General features: G+C 46.2%; 1 protein-coding gene across 3 annotated transcripts in view; it reads left to right on the forward strand.

Moving 5' to 3' along the window:
• Nucleotides 1-3,164: 3,164 nt before the first annotated feature.
• Nucleotides 3,165-16,915, forward strand: part of PCDH10 (protocadherin 10) — an 87,432-nt gene continuing 73,681 nt past the window's right edge. For 2 of the 3 annotated variants that reach the window (XM_077279160.1, XM_077279161.1), the window contains exons 1-3: nt 3,166-5,965; nt 8,037-8,095; nt 8,500-8,606. In XM_077279160.1, the coding sequence (XP_077135275.1) occupies nt 3,464-5,965; nt 8,037-8,095; nt 8,500-8,606 (2,668 nt within the window). In that variant the 5' untranslated portion in view covers nt 3,166-3,463. Of the gene's footprint in view, nt 5,966-8,036; nt 8,096-8,499; nt 8,607-16,915 lie in introns of all 3 variants that reach the window. The other variant, XM_077279163.1, reaches the window with a different exon arrangement.

A 16,915-nucleotide genomic window follows, 5' to 3' on the forward strand; every position in this document is an offset into this window, starting at 1 on the left:
TGACAACCCCAGAACAGAGACCAAGAGGCCCGGTACCGGGTACCCCTCGGCCCTGCGACAGTGGGGGCGCTGCATATATATATACAGTGGGGCAAAAAAGTATTTAGTCAGTCAGCAATAGTTCAAGTTCCACCACTTAAAAAGATGAGAGGCGTCTGTAATTTACATCATAGGTAGACCTCAACTATGGGAGACAAACTGAGAAAAAAAAATCCAGAAAATCACATTGTCTGTTTTTTTATCATTTTATTTGCATATTATGGTGGAAAATAAGTATTTGGTCAGAAACAAAATTTCATCTCAATACTTTGTAATATATCCTTTGTTGGCAATGACAGAGGTCAAACGTTTTCTGTAAGTCTTCACAGGGTTGCCACACACTGTTGTTGGTATGTTGGCCCATTCCTCCATGCAGATCTCCTCTAGAGCAGTGATGTTTTTGGCTTTTCGCTTGGCAACACGGACTTTCAACTCCCTCCAAAGGTTTTCTATAGGGCTGAGATCTGGAGACTGGCTAGGCCACTCCAGGACCTTGAAATGCTTCTTACGAAGCCACTCCTTCGTTGCCCTGGCGGTGTGCTTTGGATCATTGTCATGTTGAAAGACCCAGCCACGTTTCATCTTCAATGCCCTTGCTGATGGAAGGAGGTTTGCACTCAAAATCTCACGATACATGGCCCCATTCATGCTTTCATGTACCCGGATCAGTCGTCCTGGCCCCTTTGCAGAGAAACAGCCCCAAAGCATGATGTTTCCACCACCATGCTTTACAGTAGGTATGGTGTTTGATGGATGCAACTCAGTATTCTTTTTCCTCCAAACACGACAAGTTGTGTTTCTACCAAACAGTTCCAGTTTGGTTTCATCAGACCATAGGACATTCTCCCAAAAACTCCTCTGGATCATCCAAATGCTCTCTAGCAAACTTCAGACGGGCCCGGACATGTACTGGCTTAAGCAGAGGGACACGTCTGGCACTGCAGGATCTGAGTCCATGGTGGCGTAGTGTGTTACTTATGGTAGGCCTTGTTACATTTGTCCCAGCTCTCTGCAGTTCATTCACTAGGTCCCCCGCGTGGTTCTGGGATTTTTGCTCACCGTTCTTGTGATCATTCTGACCCCACGGGGTGGGATTTTGCGTGGAGCCCCAGATCGAGGGAGATTATCAGTGGTCTTGAATGTCTTCCATTTTCACTCCAAGCTGGTTGGCTATTGCAGATTCAGTCTTCCCAGCCTGGTGCAGGGCTACAATTTTGTTTCTGGTGTCCTTTGACAGCTCTTTGGTCTTCACCATAGTGGAGTTTGGAGTCAGACTGTTTGAGGGTGTGCACAGGTGTCTTTCTATACTGATAACAAGTTTAAACAGGTGCCATTACTACAGGTAATGAGTGGAGGAAAGAGGAGACTCTTAAAGGAGAAGTTACAGGTCTGTGAGAGCCAGAAATCTTGATCGTTAGTTTCTGACCAAATACTTATTTTCCACCATAATATGCAAATAAAATGATAAAAAAACAGACAATGTGATTTTCTGGATTTTTTTTTCTCAGTTTGTCTCCCATAGTTGAGGTCTACCTATGATGTAAATTACAGACGCCTCTCATCTTTTTAAGTGGTGGAACTTGCACTATTGCTGACTGACTAAATACTTTTTTGCCCCACTGTATATAATTGTCTAAGGTCCACTTCCGTCTGTTTGTCTGTCTGTCACGGAAATCCCGCGTCGCTGATTGATGGCGGCCGGCTGGGCACGACCAATCAGCGACAGGCACAGTCCGGCCGCGAATTGGCCCCTCCATACTCCCCTCCAGTCAGCACCCACATAGCGTTTTAGCAGTCCGTTAAGTGGATTGCGTTACACCGTGGCATAACGCGGTGTAACACAGTCCATTAACGCTGCCATTAACCCTGTAAGTGTGACCAACTTTTTACTATTGATGCTGCTTATGCAGCATCAATAGTAAAAACATATAATGTTAAAAATAATTTTTTTAAAAAATCGTTATATTCTCACCTTCCGGCGTCCGCGGCAGCCTTTCTCGCTCCTCGCGACGCTCCAGTCCCAAGAATGGATTGTGGCAATGACCCCAGATGACGTAGCGATCTCGCGAGACCGCTACATCATCACGGGTTATTGCTGCAAGGCATTAATGGGAACGGAGAGTCACGAGGAGCATTGTTAAATGCCTGGGCTGGATCCGGGGGCCGCCGGAAGATGAGTATATAACCATTTTTATTTTAATTCTTTTTTTAACAGGGATATGGTGCCCACATTGCTATATATTACGTGGGCTGTGTTATACACTACATGGGCTATGTTATATACTGCATGGACTGTTATATACTGCGTGGGCTGTTATATGCTACGTGGGCTGTGCTATATACTACGTGGGCTGTGCAATATACTAGGTGGCGGTGCTTTATACTACGTGGCTGTGTTATATACTGCGCGGGCTGTGTTATGTACTGCGTGGGCTGTGCTATATACTACGTAGGCTGTGCTATATACTACGTGGGCTGGGTTATATACTACGTGGCTGTTATATACTATGTGGGCTGTGTTATATACTGCGTGGGCTGTGTGATATACTGCTTGGGCTGTGTGATATACTGTGTGGGCTGTGTGATATACTGTGTGGACTGTGCTATATACTACGTGGCTGTGCTATATACTATGTGGGCTGGCTGTGTTATATGCTACGTGGGTTGTGAGACTCTTTTGCCCACGGCCCTCAATAACCTGGAGCTGACCCTGGCTTCACTGATAGGTCGCGCCCAGCCGGCCACAATCAGCGACAGATGCAGTCCGGCACCGAATTGGCGCGGGATTTAAACCACGCTTCGTTAGTTGTTCACGTCCGGCCGAATCCTGTGTATTCATTGCGTTATTCTGAAATCTTCATAACTAAACTACATACATATTCTAGAATACCCGATGCGTTAGAATCGGGCCACCATCTAGTGGGTATATATACAGCCACCCTGGAGCAGCAGCCAAGTCTATGGGCTGAGGAGACGATGAGGAACAGCTCGCTCCTCTCACACTCTCCCGCCTTCATGTGAGGGCTCTGTGCTAATAGACTGACGTGCCTGCCTGACCGCGCCCCCCCGGCATTTCCTGGACTCCTATTGGTTGGCAGGAAGAGGTCGCTGCGCAAAAACCGCTAGGCTGGGAGCCGGGAGCTCAGACAGTGGCAGCAGAGAGCGCGGCGGCCGGAGCAGCTCCCTGTACAGGAGTGGCAGCACTGAGGAGCCTCACTGTGGGATGTGTGCAATGTGGAGCTACAGGGAATAAAGTGAGCAGCCTGTGTGCGCTGCCCGTGTAGTGTGTGCTGACACCATGTGCGGTGGAGGGGGCAGCAGCCTGGGCGCTCTGGCAATGACTGTCCCCCCACACTGAGCCGGGACTGCCTGGATTATGGATTGCTAGGAGCCTTTGCTGCCTTTGCCGCTTCCCTCCCCGGAGATGCTCGCCTTACTCCTGCTGCTGTGCGCGGTGGATGGGGCGCGTTCCCAGCTCGCCTACAAGGTGCAGGAGGAGCGGGACCATGGCACGTTCGTGGGGAACATCGCCGAGGATCTGGGCTTGGACATTACAAAACTCTCCAGCCGCAGGTTTCAGTCTGCGCCCAACTCCCGGAGCCCGTACCTGGAGCTGAACCTGGAGAACGGGGTCCTGTACGTGAAGGAGAAGATCGACCGGGAGCTGATCTGCCGCCAGAGCCCGTCCTGCCTGCTGCACCTGGAGGTGTTCCTGGAGAACCCGCTGGAATTCTTCCGGGTGGAGGTGGAGGTGCTGGACATCAATGACAACCCCCCCGCCTTCCCCGAGGCGGACATCCAGGTGGAGATCTCGGAGAGCGCCACCCTGGGCACCCGCTTCCCGCTGGAGAGCGCCTACGACCCGGACGTGGGCAACAACTCGCTCCGCACCTACGAGATGACGACCAACAGCTTCTTCGCCCTGGACGTGCAGACTCAGGGCGACGGCAACAAGTTCGCGGAGCTGGTGCTGAAGAAGCCGCTGGACCGCGAGCAGCAAGCCCTGCACCGGTACGTGCTGACCGCCATGGACGGCGGCGTGCCCCAGAGGACCGGCACTGCCCTCCTCACCATCAAGGTGCTGGACTCCAACGACAACGTGCCGGTGTTCGAGCAGCCCGTGTACTCCGTGGCCATGGCCGAGAACGCGGCGCCCGGCACCCTGGTGATCCAGCTCAATGCCACCGACCAGGACGAAGGTCAGAACGGGGAGGTGGTGTACTCGCTGAGCAGCCACAACTCTGCGCGGGTGCGGGACATCTTCAGCCTGGACCCCCGCAGCGGGCGCCTGGAGGTGAGCGGGGAGCTGGACTACGAGGAGAGCGGCGTGTACCAGGTGTACGTCCAAGCCAAGGACCTGGGGCCGAACGCCGTGCCCGCCCACTGCAAGGTGCTGCTCAAGGTGCTGGACCTGAACGACAACGCGCCCGAGATCAGCTTCAGCACCGTGAAGGAGGCGGTGAGCGAGGCCGCCCCCCCGGGCACGGTGGTGGCTCTCTTCAGCGTCACGGACAAGGACTCCGAGGAGAACGGGCAGATCCACTGCGAGCTCCTGGGCGAGGTGCCCTTCCGCCTCAAGCTGTCCTACAAGAACTACTACACCATCGTGACGGACGGCGTGCTGGACCGGGAGCTGGGGCCGTCCTACACGGTGACGGTGCTGGCCCGGGACCGCGGCAGCCCGCCGCTCAGCTCCACCAAGTCCATCCAGGTGCGGGTGGCGGACGTGAACGACAACGCGCCGCGCTTCTCGCAGGCGGTGTACAATGTGTATGTGACCGAGAACAACGTGCCCGGGGCGTACATCTCCGCCGTCAGCGCCGCCGACCAGGACGACGAGGAGAACGCGCAGGTGACCTACCACATCCTGGAGTGCGACATCCAGGGCATGTCCGTCTTCACCTACGTGTCCATCAACTCGGAGAACGGCTACCTGTACGCGCTGCGCACCTTCGACTACGAGCAGCTGAAGGACTTCAGCTTCATGGTGGAGGCGCGGGACGGCGGCAGCCCCCCACTGGCCGCCAACGCCACGGTCAACATCGTCATCGTGGACCAGAACGACAATGCCCCGGCCATCATCTCCCCGCACGGCCGCAACGGCACGGCCAGGGAGCTGCTGCCCCGCACCGCCGAGCCCGGCTACCTGTTCACCCGCGTGGTGGCCGTGGACCTGGACGAGGGCGAGAACGCCCGCCTCACCTACAGCATCATCCGGGGCAACGAGATGAGCCTGTTCCGCATGGACTGGAGGACCGGGGAGCTGCGCACGGCGCGGAAGATCACCGGCAAGCGGGACCCGCACAGACCCTTCGAGCTGGTGGTGGAGGTGCGGGACCACGGGCAGCCGCCGCTCTCCTCCACCGCCCTCATCCAGGTGGAGATCGTGGACGGCGCGGTGGAGAAGCTGAACGAGAACCAGCGCTCCAGCCGCGCCACGGACACCGCCCTGGACCTCACCCTCATCCTCATCATCGCCCTGGGCTCCGTCTCCTTCATCTTCCTGCTGGCCATGATCGTGCTGGCCGTGCGCTGCCAGAAGGAGAAGAAGCTCACCCTCTCCAGCTGCCTGCTGGCCAGCGACTGCTGCGTGTGCTGCTGCTCGTGCTGTAGCCGCCACGCCAGGGCCCGCAAGAAGAAGCTCAGCAAGTCGGACATCATGCTGGTGCAGAGCTCCGCCGTGCCCAGCGCCACCCAGGTGCCCGTGGAGGAGTCTGGCAGCTTCAGCTCTCACCACCTCAACCAGAACTACTGCTACCAGGTCTGCCTGACCCCGGAGTCTGCCAAGACGGACCTGATGTTCCTCAAGCCCTGCAGCCCCTCCAGGAGCACAGACCCCGAGCACAACCCTTGTGGGGCCATAGTGACGGGCTACGCCGACCAGCAGCCCGACATCATCTCCAATGGCAGCATTTTGTCCAGCGAGGTAAGTGGACGCTTGGACTTGGGTGTTGGGGCCATCGCTTCCCGGCTATATAGGGTAGAAGCCCCCTGTGCAGCCCTCATTGCTTCCCGGCTATATAGGGTAGAAGCCCCCTGTAACCAGGTGCTCATCACTCCCCAGCTATATAGGGTAGAAGCCCCCTGTAACCAGATGTCCATCCCTTCCCGGCTATATAGGATAGAAGCCCCCTGTAACCAGGTGCTCATCCCTTCCCAGCTATATAGGATAGAAGCCCCCTGTAACCAGGTGCTCATCCCTTCCCGGCTATATAGGATAGAAGCCCCCTGTAACCAGGTGCTCATCCCTTCCCGGCTATATAGGATAGAAGCCCCCTGTAACCAGATGTCCATCCCTTCCCAGCTATATAGGATAGAAGCCCCCTGTAACCAGGTGCTCATCACTTCCCAGCTATATAGGGTAGAAGCCCTCTGTCACCAGATGTCCATCGTTTCCCAGCTATATAGGGTAGAAGTAACCAGGTGAGCACCTTCCCAGCTATATAGGGTAGAAGCCCCCTGTAACCAGGTGCTCATCACTTCCCAGCTATATAGGGTAGAAGCCCCCTGTAACCAGATGTCCATCGTTTCCCAGCTATATAGGGTAGAAGCCCCCTGTAACCAGGTGCTCATCCCTTCCCAGCTATATAGGATAGAAGCCCCCTGTAACCAGGTGCTCATCACTTCCCAGCTATATAGGATAGAAGCCCCCTGTAACCAGGTGCTCATCGCTTCCCAGCTATATAGGGTAGAAGCCCCCTGTAACCAGGTGCTCATCGCTTCCCAGCTATATAGGGTAGAAGCCCCCTGTAACCAGGTGCTCATCCCTTCCCCGCTATATAGGGTAGAATCCCCCTGTAACCAGGTGCTCATCCCTTCCCAGCTATATAGGGTAGAAGCCCCCTGTAACCAGGGCTCATCACTCCCCAGCTAAATAGGGTAGGAGGTCCCCTGTAACCAGATGTCCATCGTTTCCCAGCTATATAGGTTAGAAGCCCCCTGTAACCAGGGCTCATCACTCCCCAGCTATATAGGGTAGAAGCCCCTTGTAACCAGGTGCTCATCACTTCCCAGCTATTATGGTAGAAGCCCCCTGTAACCAGATGTTCATCGCTTCCCAGCTATATAGGGTAGAAGCCCCCTGTAACCAGATGTTCATCGCTTCCCAGCTATATAGGGTAGAAGCCCCCTGTAACCAGATGTTCCTGATCCCCTGTTACCTGCAGATCCCCCTCCACGCACACGTATCCATCTCTCTCAATGTCCGGCTCCATCATCTGCCTTCTGGTTGTTCTGTCCCCCCCTCGCCTGTCATCTACTGTCCTGTATTGATTTATGGTAGGATTCCCGCAGTGCCGATCCATAGCCATAGCTTATGATTTCCAATAATGTCATTGTCATATTTCTAATGCCCTGGCCGACAATCTATGGGGTAGAGAACGAGGCTGGAGGAGCCCAAGGAGGCTCAGGCTTCCATTACAGGGAGTCTTGGCATTAGAATTCCTCTAGAAAACTGTTGCAGCCTGAAGTCCACACTGCCTGAATGTGAATGAGGCCAGACGGCTGCTGAGACGTTTCCCTGCATAGGGCACTGGTTGCCAGCTGAAATGCCAGTCTGTTTATTCAGTGTGATCTGCAGCCCTTGGTCAAGGTCCCCTTTATGCCACCTTGTGCAGAGACAGGGTCTGGTTTTAGTAGATCGGATACAGAACCGTGCGAGAACCCAACTAGAGGGCACAGAGATCATCTCGGCCAGTTCAGTGCCTGGGTACAAGGAGCAGATGCCCCATCCCCGGGCACAGTGATGTATGGATGCATATATGTCCCCCATGCTAAGGCTATCATGCCTCCTTGTGCTAGGGAGGGGGCGTCCTTTTCTGTCTGCGTATGTTCTCAGCTCAGTGGATGCCATGCACCCCCCGTGTCTGATGTGCTCCCACGGCGGGGGCCTCATACACATGTCATCCATCAGCCTCTTTCATGTTTCCTGCACTGACATTTAGACTCCAATTGTGTTTCATTTCTTTTTATTTATTTATTTGTATTTTTTTTTTTAGAATAAACACCAACGCACTGAACTCAGTTATCTAGTTGACAGACCTCGACGGGTAAACAGGTATGAGCCGGGTTTGGGGCATCTCCTTTATGTCTTCTTTTCTTTTACGCAGTAAGGATTATTTGGAGAAACTGTTTTAGTCATTGAAAAATTGCCCGTCCCATTGGAAATAAAGGGAAGTGCATTCACTAAGTGGGCGATTTAATAGAGATATTGTGTTTGCCGTCTCCTCTGAAGTAGTTACTGTGTAGACCAGCGAGGATGCAATGTGAAATGTCTCGTTTCTGCCAGTATTGTCCCCTCACCTGCCTTTCTGTGTCTAATACTGCTGAGGGGAAACACTTGTATCAGTGGCAGACGGTAGCTGTGCAGCCATTTCTTGCAGCTCCCACTGTGTCCATAGGATGGCAGAAGAATATCTGATTTTCCATGTCTCCTCAATACTGTGCTGTTTGTATTTGCAGTTCTGCATTCCAGGAAGCAGACATAGTAAGCTCTAAGGATAGTGGGCACGGAGACAGTGAGCAAGGAGACAGTGATCATGACGCCACTAATCGAGGTCAATCCTCTGGTAAGTCTGATGAGAGCAGGAATCAGAATTGGTTCTTTATCCCCTTAGTGGCAAGAGCTGCAATCCCCAAATACCTTATATCATATGCCAATCCAAATGTGACAAGTAAGCGAAGAACGCTGCCATTCATGTCTGTGACACTGAGCTAAATGGGGAGAATGGAGCGTTTGTAATAAAAAGAGGTTCAGTGTGACTTCTCAGGAACCAATCAATATATGATGGTGTAGGGTACAGTGCAATCAAGGCTCTCCGATTTGGATGGATTAAGAATGCAAGAAGTAATAAAACTCTATAGAATAGTATTAGAAAAAAAAGATAGAGATATAGAATGGATGGGATAGATAGAATCGCCTAGATAGATAAAATAGATATATGGGATAGATATATACGGTAAATAGATATGAGATATATAAATAGATAATAAAGATAGAATTGATAAGAGAGATAGATAAGGATAGATCAATTATTAATAGATTAGATAGTTAATAGCTATAATTGATTAAATATATAATAGATACACAGACTTGATTAGATAGATAGCTAGATAGGAAGACTAGATGGACAGATAGATACTGATACATTTTCTTTTTGTGTATTGCTGTAGGATGCCTCTATGGTGCAGGTAATAATTCAGGTCCACATTTGATTCTCCGGGCACTACAAGGATTAGCACAGATAAATAGAAGGATGGCTAGATAGTTAGACATTCATATATCGAGACAGATGAATAGATGCTGGTAAACTACAAGGAGCATTTCTAGGACTTCTGTGCACATAATGTTCCTGTATTCATCCCTTTCAAGTTCCCCAATTCTCAGCCCACCCACATGACAAATCACAAGTTGGTTTGGGAATTCACATATGTACAGCACTGAGCACTGGCTCTAACCTTATGTGAATTTTATAGATAGATATGACATTAGATAGATAATAGATAGATGGGTAGATAAATGGATAGATAAATAGATGGATAATCGATAGATTGTAAGATAGTTAAATGATAAATAGATAGTAGATAAATAGAAAAATAAATAGTTGGCTAAAAGATAGACAGTAGGATAGATAAATGATTGATAGAAAAATAGATGGATAATGGATAGTTAAATGATAAATAGAGAGTAGAAAATAGGCTAGATAAATAGATAATATAAAAATAGATAAATAAATACATAGATAGGTGGACAGACAGATAATAGTACCATCCACCCAAGAACATATTTAAAAACAACAATGTGTAGAATGTCTCCTTTGTGCAGGATGCCTTGGTGCGTCTGAGGATTGTGCCTTGGTAGCCCCACTCCCATGCTCTTGAATAGATCCCATAATTGAGGGCAATGTCTATAGAAATGCACTCCCCAGCTGTCTGCGTGCCCTGAGTGCTGTGATATCCACACTATTACTGGTGGTGGCTTCTAGCAGACACCAGGCAGAGTTTATGAAGCAGACGTTGCTGGAGATATGAGAGCTTCTGTCTTGGCCTTTGCCTTGTGCGCAGTTTGCTGCATTGTATGGGAAATCCTTTCAATAGAGAAGGCTACACTCCAGCCCCCCTTGTATTTTTACAAGTCATTAATATGCAGGCCTAATGAGAGTCCAGGAGAGCCAAGAATCCCTGGAGGTCGCTGCTCCTTGTGGGACTTCATGCTAAAGTGAACAGAGCGTCTATTTAATGTCTGGGAACCCGCACACTAACTAAGGCTTGCCAGAAGTTTACATTCAGCACAGAGAATCCTTTATTTTTCCCTATATGTGGGGGTCTGATTTATTGTTGTCCTGACTTAAAGAGATCTGTCTCGACCTATTTTATTATAAAGCGGGTTATTAATGTAAGCATTTGAATAGGGCTTAGCAGCAGACAGTGCTCCCACTTTGTTGGGTTTTTTTTCTCAGGTTTTCAAAGCTGCTAACCCAGTGAAGCTTTAAAAAGGTTAGTTTACCAGCATAATGGCTTGTAATTAAGGAGCACAGAATATTTAATTGGCATCTGTTATGCAAATCGCCAATACTCAGACAATATATGCATTTGACTAATTTAAAAAAAAACATGTAATTAGACTTCTGCAAGTCTGCTTCCCAGATGTCATATTAGGCAACAAGTCATTATATACAGTAGTGAGTGCATAGGTGCATCTAGTACACTGAGGACACTGTGCATGGACATGGGGCGTATCGTCCCCTTATAGTAGATAAATATGGAGCAAAAGAAATATTACAACAAATAGATGTGAGTGAATAAATATACTGGGAAACGAGAGATTGTCATTTCTCATTATATTGTCTATGTATATACTGGATATACACATAACATTTAGAGATAGATGACGTGTGTATACATGTCTGTGTATGTGTGTATATATGTATATATATATATATATATATATATATATATATATATATTTTATTTTTTTTTATTTTTTTTTACTTGGGCATACAGAGTCTGCTCATGTATTAATTCTCTCATAAGTGGATAGGCAGGAGAGGCCTGGATAAATGGCCACATCTGATCTTACCCACTTACCCAGATGGACCTTTTCCTTTGGGAAACTATGGAAAACCATGGACAGTTAAAGCATAATCATTCTTAAAAATGTATTTTTTTATTTAAACAGTATTCCTACGTCTGTGTGTGTGTGTGTGTGTGTGTGTGTGTGTGTGTGTGTGTGTGTGTGTGTGTGTGTGTGTGTGTATATAATATGAGTTTTGTGATTTGTCACTGGCTATCCGTTCCATCATATAGATTCTCCATATTGTAGATGACCGATTCCGCCACGCTATTGGCTTTATGGAATAATCATTGCGTGGACAAGTGTTGGCGTTCAGCTCCGCTCCATCAGTGCACATGTTATTAGCGAGTCCCTAATCAGTCTTATATTGGGAACTTGCACTTTGAAGACAGATTTATATGATGTCTTTGCACAATGTCATTGATGAACTGCTTGTTTCTGTGAAAATTCAAGGACTTTTTTCCTAATGGAGCCAAATGGTGTTAGAAGACGCTGAAGTGCGTGGAGACAGTGGGCCATTTGCTGTCTGTTTAGGAGAAGGCGGTGAGGGCCATTTGGCTGACCCTGGAGCATGCTGATTGCATTCCTGTTACTAGCCTAGCTGATAGTGGATATTTGGTGACATAATGGGCAGATCATTAGTTACACCATGTATAATGCCTTTGTTCCATGCACTTGGCAGGCAGCCCCACAGGTGACAGGTCCCCGGGGTCCAAGCTTAATTCCAGTGGTGGTTTACAAGTCATATTAAGTGGTTAGGAGTTGTGTTAACCTTGCCAGTCTTTATTTATAGCTGGCAGACGTCTATAGCCGTTCTGGTCTGCTCCACGATGTTGTAAATTGTCTGACTTATGGCTTTTGTGCCGTCAGTGATATTTGTTCTTAAAATATGCATGTGATGTGTTATCATTGATCTCCGATTTGCTCTTCTTGGCAATTTTATGGTCCATTTAGTGAGTGGACATTAATTTATAACTTAAGTCTACCTGTAGTCTCTCAATTTCTCTGGCCACTGGTCTAGAGCTATAGTTTAATATGTTGAACATTGCGGTGGGTTATTGAGCACCATGGTTGGTGATTTTAAATCAGACATGCTTTGAGGCCCACACACTGTGCATGAATTGCGGCTTCGGAGATAAGGGACCGGCCTGCAGCTCTTTTTCCAGCTCAGGATGAATATACTCTGGGTATAAATACCTTCACTGTAATGAAATGATTGAGTTAGACAACTCATTTGGAAATAATTTAGGTTTTACTCAGCCACGGATATACCCTGCTCCGCCACACAGGCTCACACAACTTATTTCCATAATGTGATATTGCAGTTTGTGATTTGCAAGGCCATAAAGCCATAAAATCAATCATTTATCAATGAGCAAACCAAAACACATTTTACAGCGATCGCTAATAGACATGGTTAGTTTATCTCTTCAGCAGTAAAGTGGGATTGCAGGAGAAGGACGATCATTTGGGTGAATTAATTATAAAATATCAGGTGCCAGCTCACTCCAACGACTTTGTATGATTATTTAATTCACTTGTTACCCCATAGTCCACATCAGTGTGCCATTGAAAGGGAAGGAAAAGTCAGCCAACAGGTGGAAGAGACAACTGTCGGGCTCCTTCCTAGATAACTTCCCTCTCATTCTTTATAATATTTAGACAATTGTATCCCAGATTTTTAGCATCACACTCCCAATAATAGTGCTGGATGTTTCTGTAAAACGTGCTCAAATGTAGCAAAGGAATGCTATTAAAATATGACCTTTAAATGTCTTCTCACGCTTAGGCTGCAATTCATTAAAGTTGGGAAGGGACTATAAATAAAATGACTTCCTAGTTTATTATCTACGAGGCAATATACCCAATATATGCTGGGCGCACCTCTCCTTCTGAGGCACTGCCATCTATTTTCCCACCCTTTCCTTTACTAACATATTCAAGCCCTTTGCCCTTCTCCCATGGAGAAGGAACAATGTCTCATGAATACATGTCTCCTCTCACATCCAGTGCTATTCACCACCAGTTGATTTAAAATCTGTAATTTATTTTAGAGGCTTTTTCCTTCATCCCTCTAAAACCAACACAGTCTGACAGCTGGTAATCATAATCCTCTATCTATCTATCTATCTATCTATCTATCTATCTATCTATCTATCTATCTAAATGTATCTATCTAGAAATAAAAACAAAAATGAGGCAGCACAAGACAAAATGCAGTTGGTAGGTGCCAGCCTGCAGGTTACAGCACAATAACCTAATATAAATACAAAAAAGCCAGCAACACACTGTAGGAATAAACTTTTAACTTGCCATGTGTGCAAAAAACACAACATTTCGGCTCCAAAGAGGCTTGAGAAAGGCTCTTTGGAGCCAAAACATTGCATTTGTTTTGCATACATGGCAAATGGCTTTTTTGCATCTCTCTACAAATATTGCAGTAACTTGAACTAGTGAAGGATTATTAACTGACATCACGAAAGAGAGGTTCCTTCCTTCCACCCTTCAGTTTCATGCAAAAATATCCTTCTTTCTTCTTTCCCGCTTCTTCTTATTTTCTTCCTTCCTCCTGTGTTACATTTCTCTTTTTCCTTTGCTGCCTTTCTTTACTTCCTATCACCTTAGTAAATTAATTGCTTCTTTCTGCCCCTCAGTTTCATGCAAAAAAGTTCATCCTTCCTTCCTTCCTTCCTTCCTTCCTTCCTTCCTTCCTTCCTTCCTTCCTTCCTTCCTTCCTTTCTCTTTTCCTTCCTTCCTTCCTTCCTTTCTCTTTTCCTTCCTTCCTTTCTCTTTTCCTTCCTTCCTTTCTCTTTTTCCTTCCTTCCTTTCTCTTTTTCCTTCCTTCCTTTCTCTTTTTCCTTCCTTCCTTTCTCTTTTTCCTTCCTTCCTTCCTTCCTTCCTTCCTTCCTTCCTTCCTTCCTTCCTTCCTTCCTTCCTTTTTCCTTCCTTCCTTTCTCTTTTTCCTTCCTTTCTCTTTTTCCTTCCTTCCTCTTTTTCCTTCCTTCCTTTCTCTTTTTCCTTCCTTCCTTTCTCTTTTTCCTTCCTTCCTTTCTCTTTTTCCTTCCTTCCTTCCTTCCTTCCTTCCTTCCTTCCTTTTTCCTTCCTTCCTTTCTCTTTTCTTCCTTCCTTCCTTCCTTTCTTCCTTCCTTTCTCTTTTTCTTTCCTTCCTTTCTCTTTTTCCTTCCTTCCTTTCTCTTTTCTTCCTTCCTTCCTTCCTTCCTTTCTTCCTTCCTTTCTCTTTTTCTTTCCTTCCTTTCTCTTTTTCCTTCCTTCCTTCCTTCCTTCCTTCCTTCCTTCCTTCCTTCCTTCCTTCCTCTTTTTCTTTCCTTTCTTTCTCTTTTTCTTTCCTTTCTTTCTCTTTTTCTTTCCTTTCTTTCTCTTTCTTTTCTTTCTTTCTCTTTTTTCTTTCCTTTCTTTCTCTTTTTCCTTCCTTCCTTCCTTCCTTCCTTCCTTCCTCTTAACTGTCCCTTTCATGTTCTTTTAGGTGCTGTGCAGGTATTTCACTCTTACTATCTAATTATCTTTTTATCTCAATTTTATCTCCCTGTAGCTAATAATTCATATTGATTTTTGTTCCCATAAGAGTATTAAATTTATCCTAACCTGTGAATAGTAAAGCGCAGTCAATCACGCTTTAGCAGGAAGGTTTTCACACAGGAAAATAAAATCCTTACAATTATGTAATACGTTTTCTTCTCATTATTTTTATTTGCGCAACAGAGTATAAAAGATTGAAGTTGTCGGTTTCTGTATAAAGCCCTTTATGTTTCTCGTATCCCCCTCCCCAGCCCTTCTCCGATTCTTTAATCCCAGCTGCAGTTCACGTCTGAATTCTTCAACAGCTCACTGATCAGTAATTTATTTCCAGACTTCTGCATACTTATTATCAATGGAAGGTTAGGATGGAAGGCACCGCCACTATGTGCTACATTGCTTCATTTAAAATAAAAGTCATTACAAAGTGAGATTAATCTGTAATAAAAGCTCTTCCATTTGCTGCCCTTTACCACTTGTTGATGATTCTGCTTTTTTTTTTATTTTCACAAAGTGCATTTATGGCACCGAGATGACAGAACAGTTAACATTATGAATCTAATTATAACATAGGGCATTAGTTGAATACTAAATGGATATTATCACTGATGAAGCAGGAATGCAGTGACATAACACAAGACACACTAGTAGTTTGTAAAAGTCAATGCTGATACATGCACACATGGGTGTACCAGACATCATTCTGGCATTTACTCTCTGGGGGAAAAATACATTAGGTTTAAATGCAGCTCTATGTAAAACTACATCTACGAAATGACAAGGCACAAAATGGCGGTCGTCATAGTGACAAAATGGTTGCTGAATCTATGCTATCGATTCTCCTATAACTGCGTGGCCCTTTAAGTTATATCAGAGAGGCTGTCCACCCTTGGGTACAATTGTTTGTTTTTTCTTTCTTCCTTAAAGGGAATCTGTCATAATGGAAATTAATTTCAATCTGCAGGCATCATGGTATGGAGCAGGGAGAGCTGAGCAGTTTGATATGTAGAATTGTAAGAAAAGATTCAGTATAACCTGTGTTTTATTCATTTAATCCTCAGCTTTTTCTGAGATTTTCAGTCCAGTGGGCGGTCCTATCAGTGACTGACAGCCATCTCTGTATGCACTCAAAGCTTTCAGTCACTGGTAGGACCGCCCACTGGACCGAAAATCTCAGAAAAAGCAGAGGATTAAATGAATAAAACACAGGTTATACTGAATCTTTTCACACAAAACTGTTCATCAATCTACTCATAGCTCTTTAACATGGTGGCTGTAGACTGAACTATATTTCCATGATGACAGGTTCTCTTTAAATGTATGTGTGTTTGGCTACAAAAAAACATTAGTGTAGTTGGGTTTTATTCAAGATTTTGCACCTTTTGCCTCTTCATAGACTTTGTGTTGCCTTGTATTGCTGACTGCAGATTGGGTTAACTCAGAATCTGTCAGCGAGCTTGTTCCGACAGCCCAATGGGAGTTTCCAACCCTTTTATCACATCACAGGTGAATGAGGAGGGAAAGAGAGAGCCTTTGGTTTTTAATGGAACTCAATTTTCAATTGCAGAATGGTTTTTAGACCTAAATACATGCAGTCAAGTGACTTAAATGAATGTATATATATATATATATATATATATATATATATATATATATATATAAAATATATTACACATACATACACAATTGTCCTCAGAGGTGGCAGCACAAATAGCTTCTTTCTTTAAATATTCTATGCCATAGGCCATATTAGTAGAAAGAAAAGTAAAAATGTATGTGCCTATCCCCAGTACTGGTGATTCGAAGGCTTCGCTGTGCTTCTCCTCTCTTGTATAATATTGGTATAAAGCTGTGTGCACACAGTTGGTACGGGGAGCACATTAGCATACATATGGCATTGTGTACACAAGCATTACTGCACAATTATCAACAACCCCACAGTGCATGTCTGTGTGCAAATCAATCACGGGCCGGGGCTCGCGCTCCAAACCTTTTATTGCTGTTCTTTCAGCCAAACAAATGTTTGGTGCCAGGGACAAATACAGGATATATATTAGGAAGAAGAACCATTCCGGGGTATTATTCCTTATTTATACACTAATTCCCGACTTTCATATTATTGTATGTTAGTTCCCAAATATGGATGTGATTGAAGGCAATGAGTAGATTCCATAGAAGGCAAGGAAGTCATGTCAGTGTCTCCTCAAAAGGAAGTTGGAATCAATCAGAATGTCAGATGTCCCTCACTAAGTCTTCATAGGGTTAGGGACA

Source organism: Ranitomeya variabilis, chromosome 1, assembly GCF_051348905.1.
Source record: "Ranitomeya variabilis isolate aRanVar5 chromosome 1, aRanVar5.hap1, whole genome shotgun sequence".
Taxonomy (NCBI): domain Eukaryota; kingdom Metazoa; phylum Chordata; class Amphibia; order Anura; family Dendrobatidae; genus Ranitomeya; species Ranitomeya variabilis.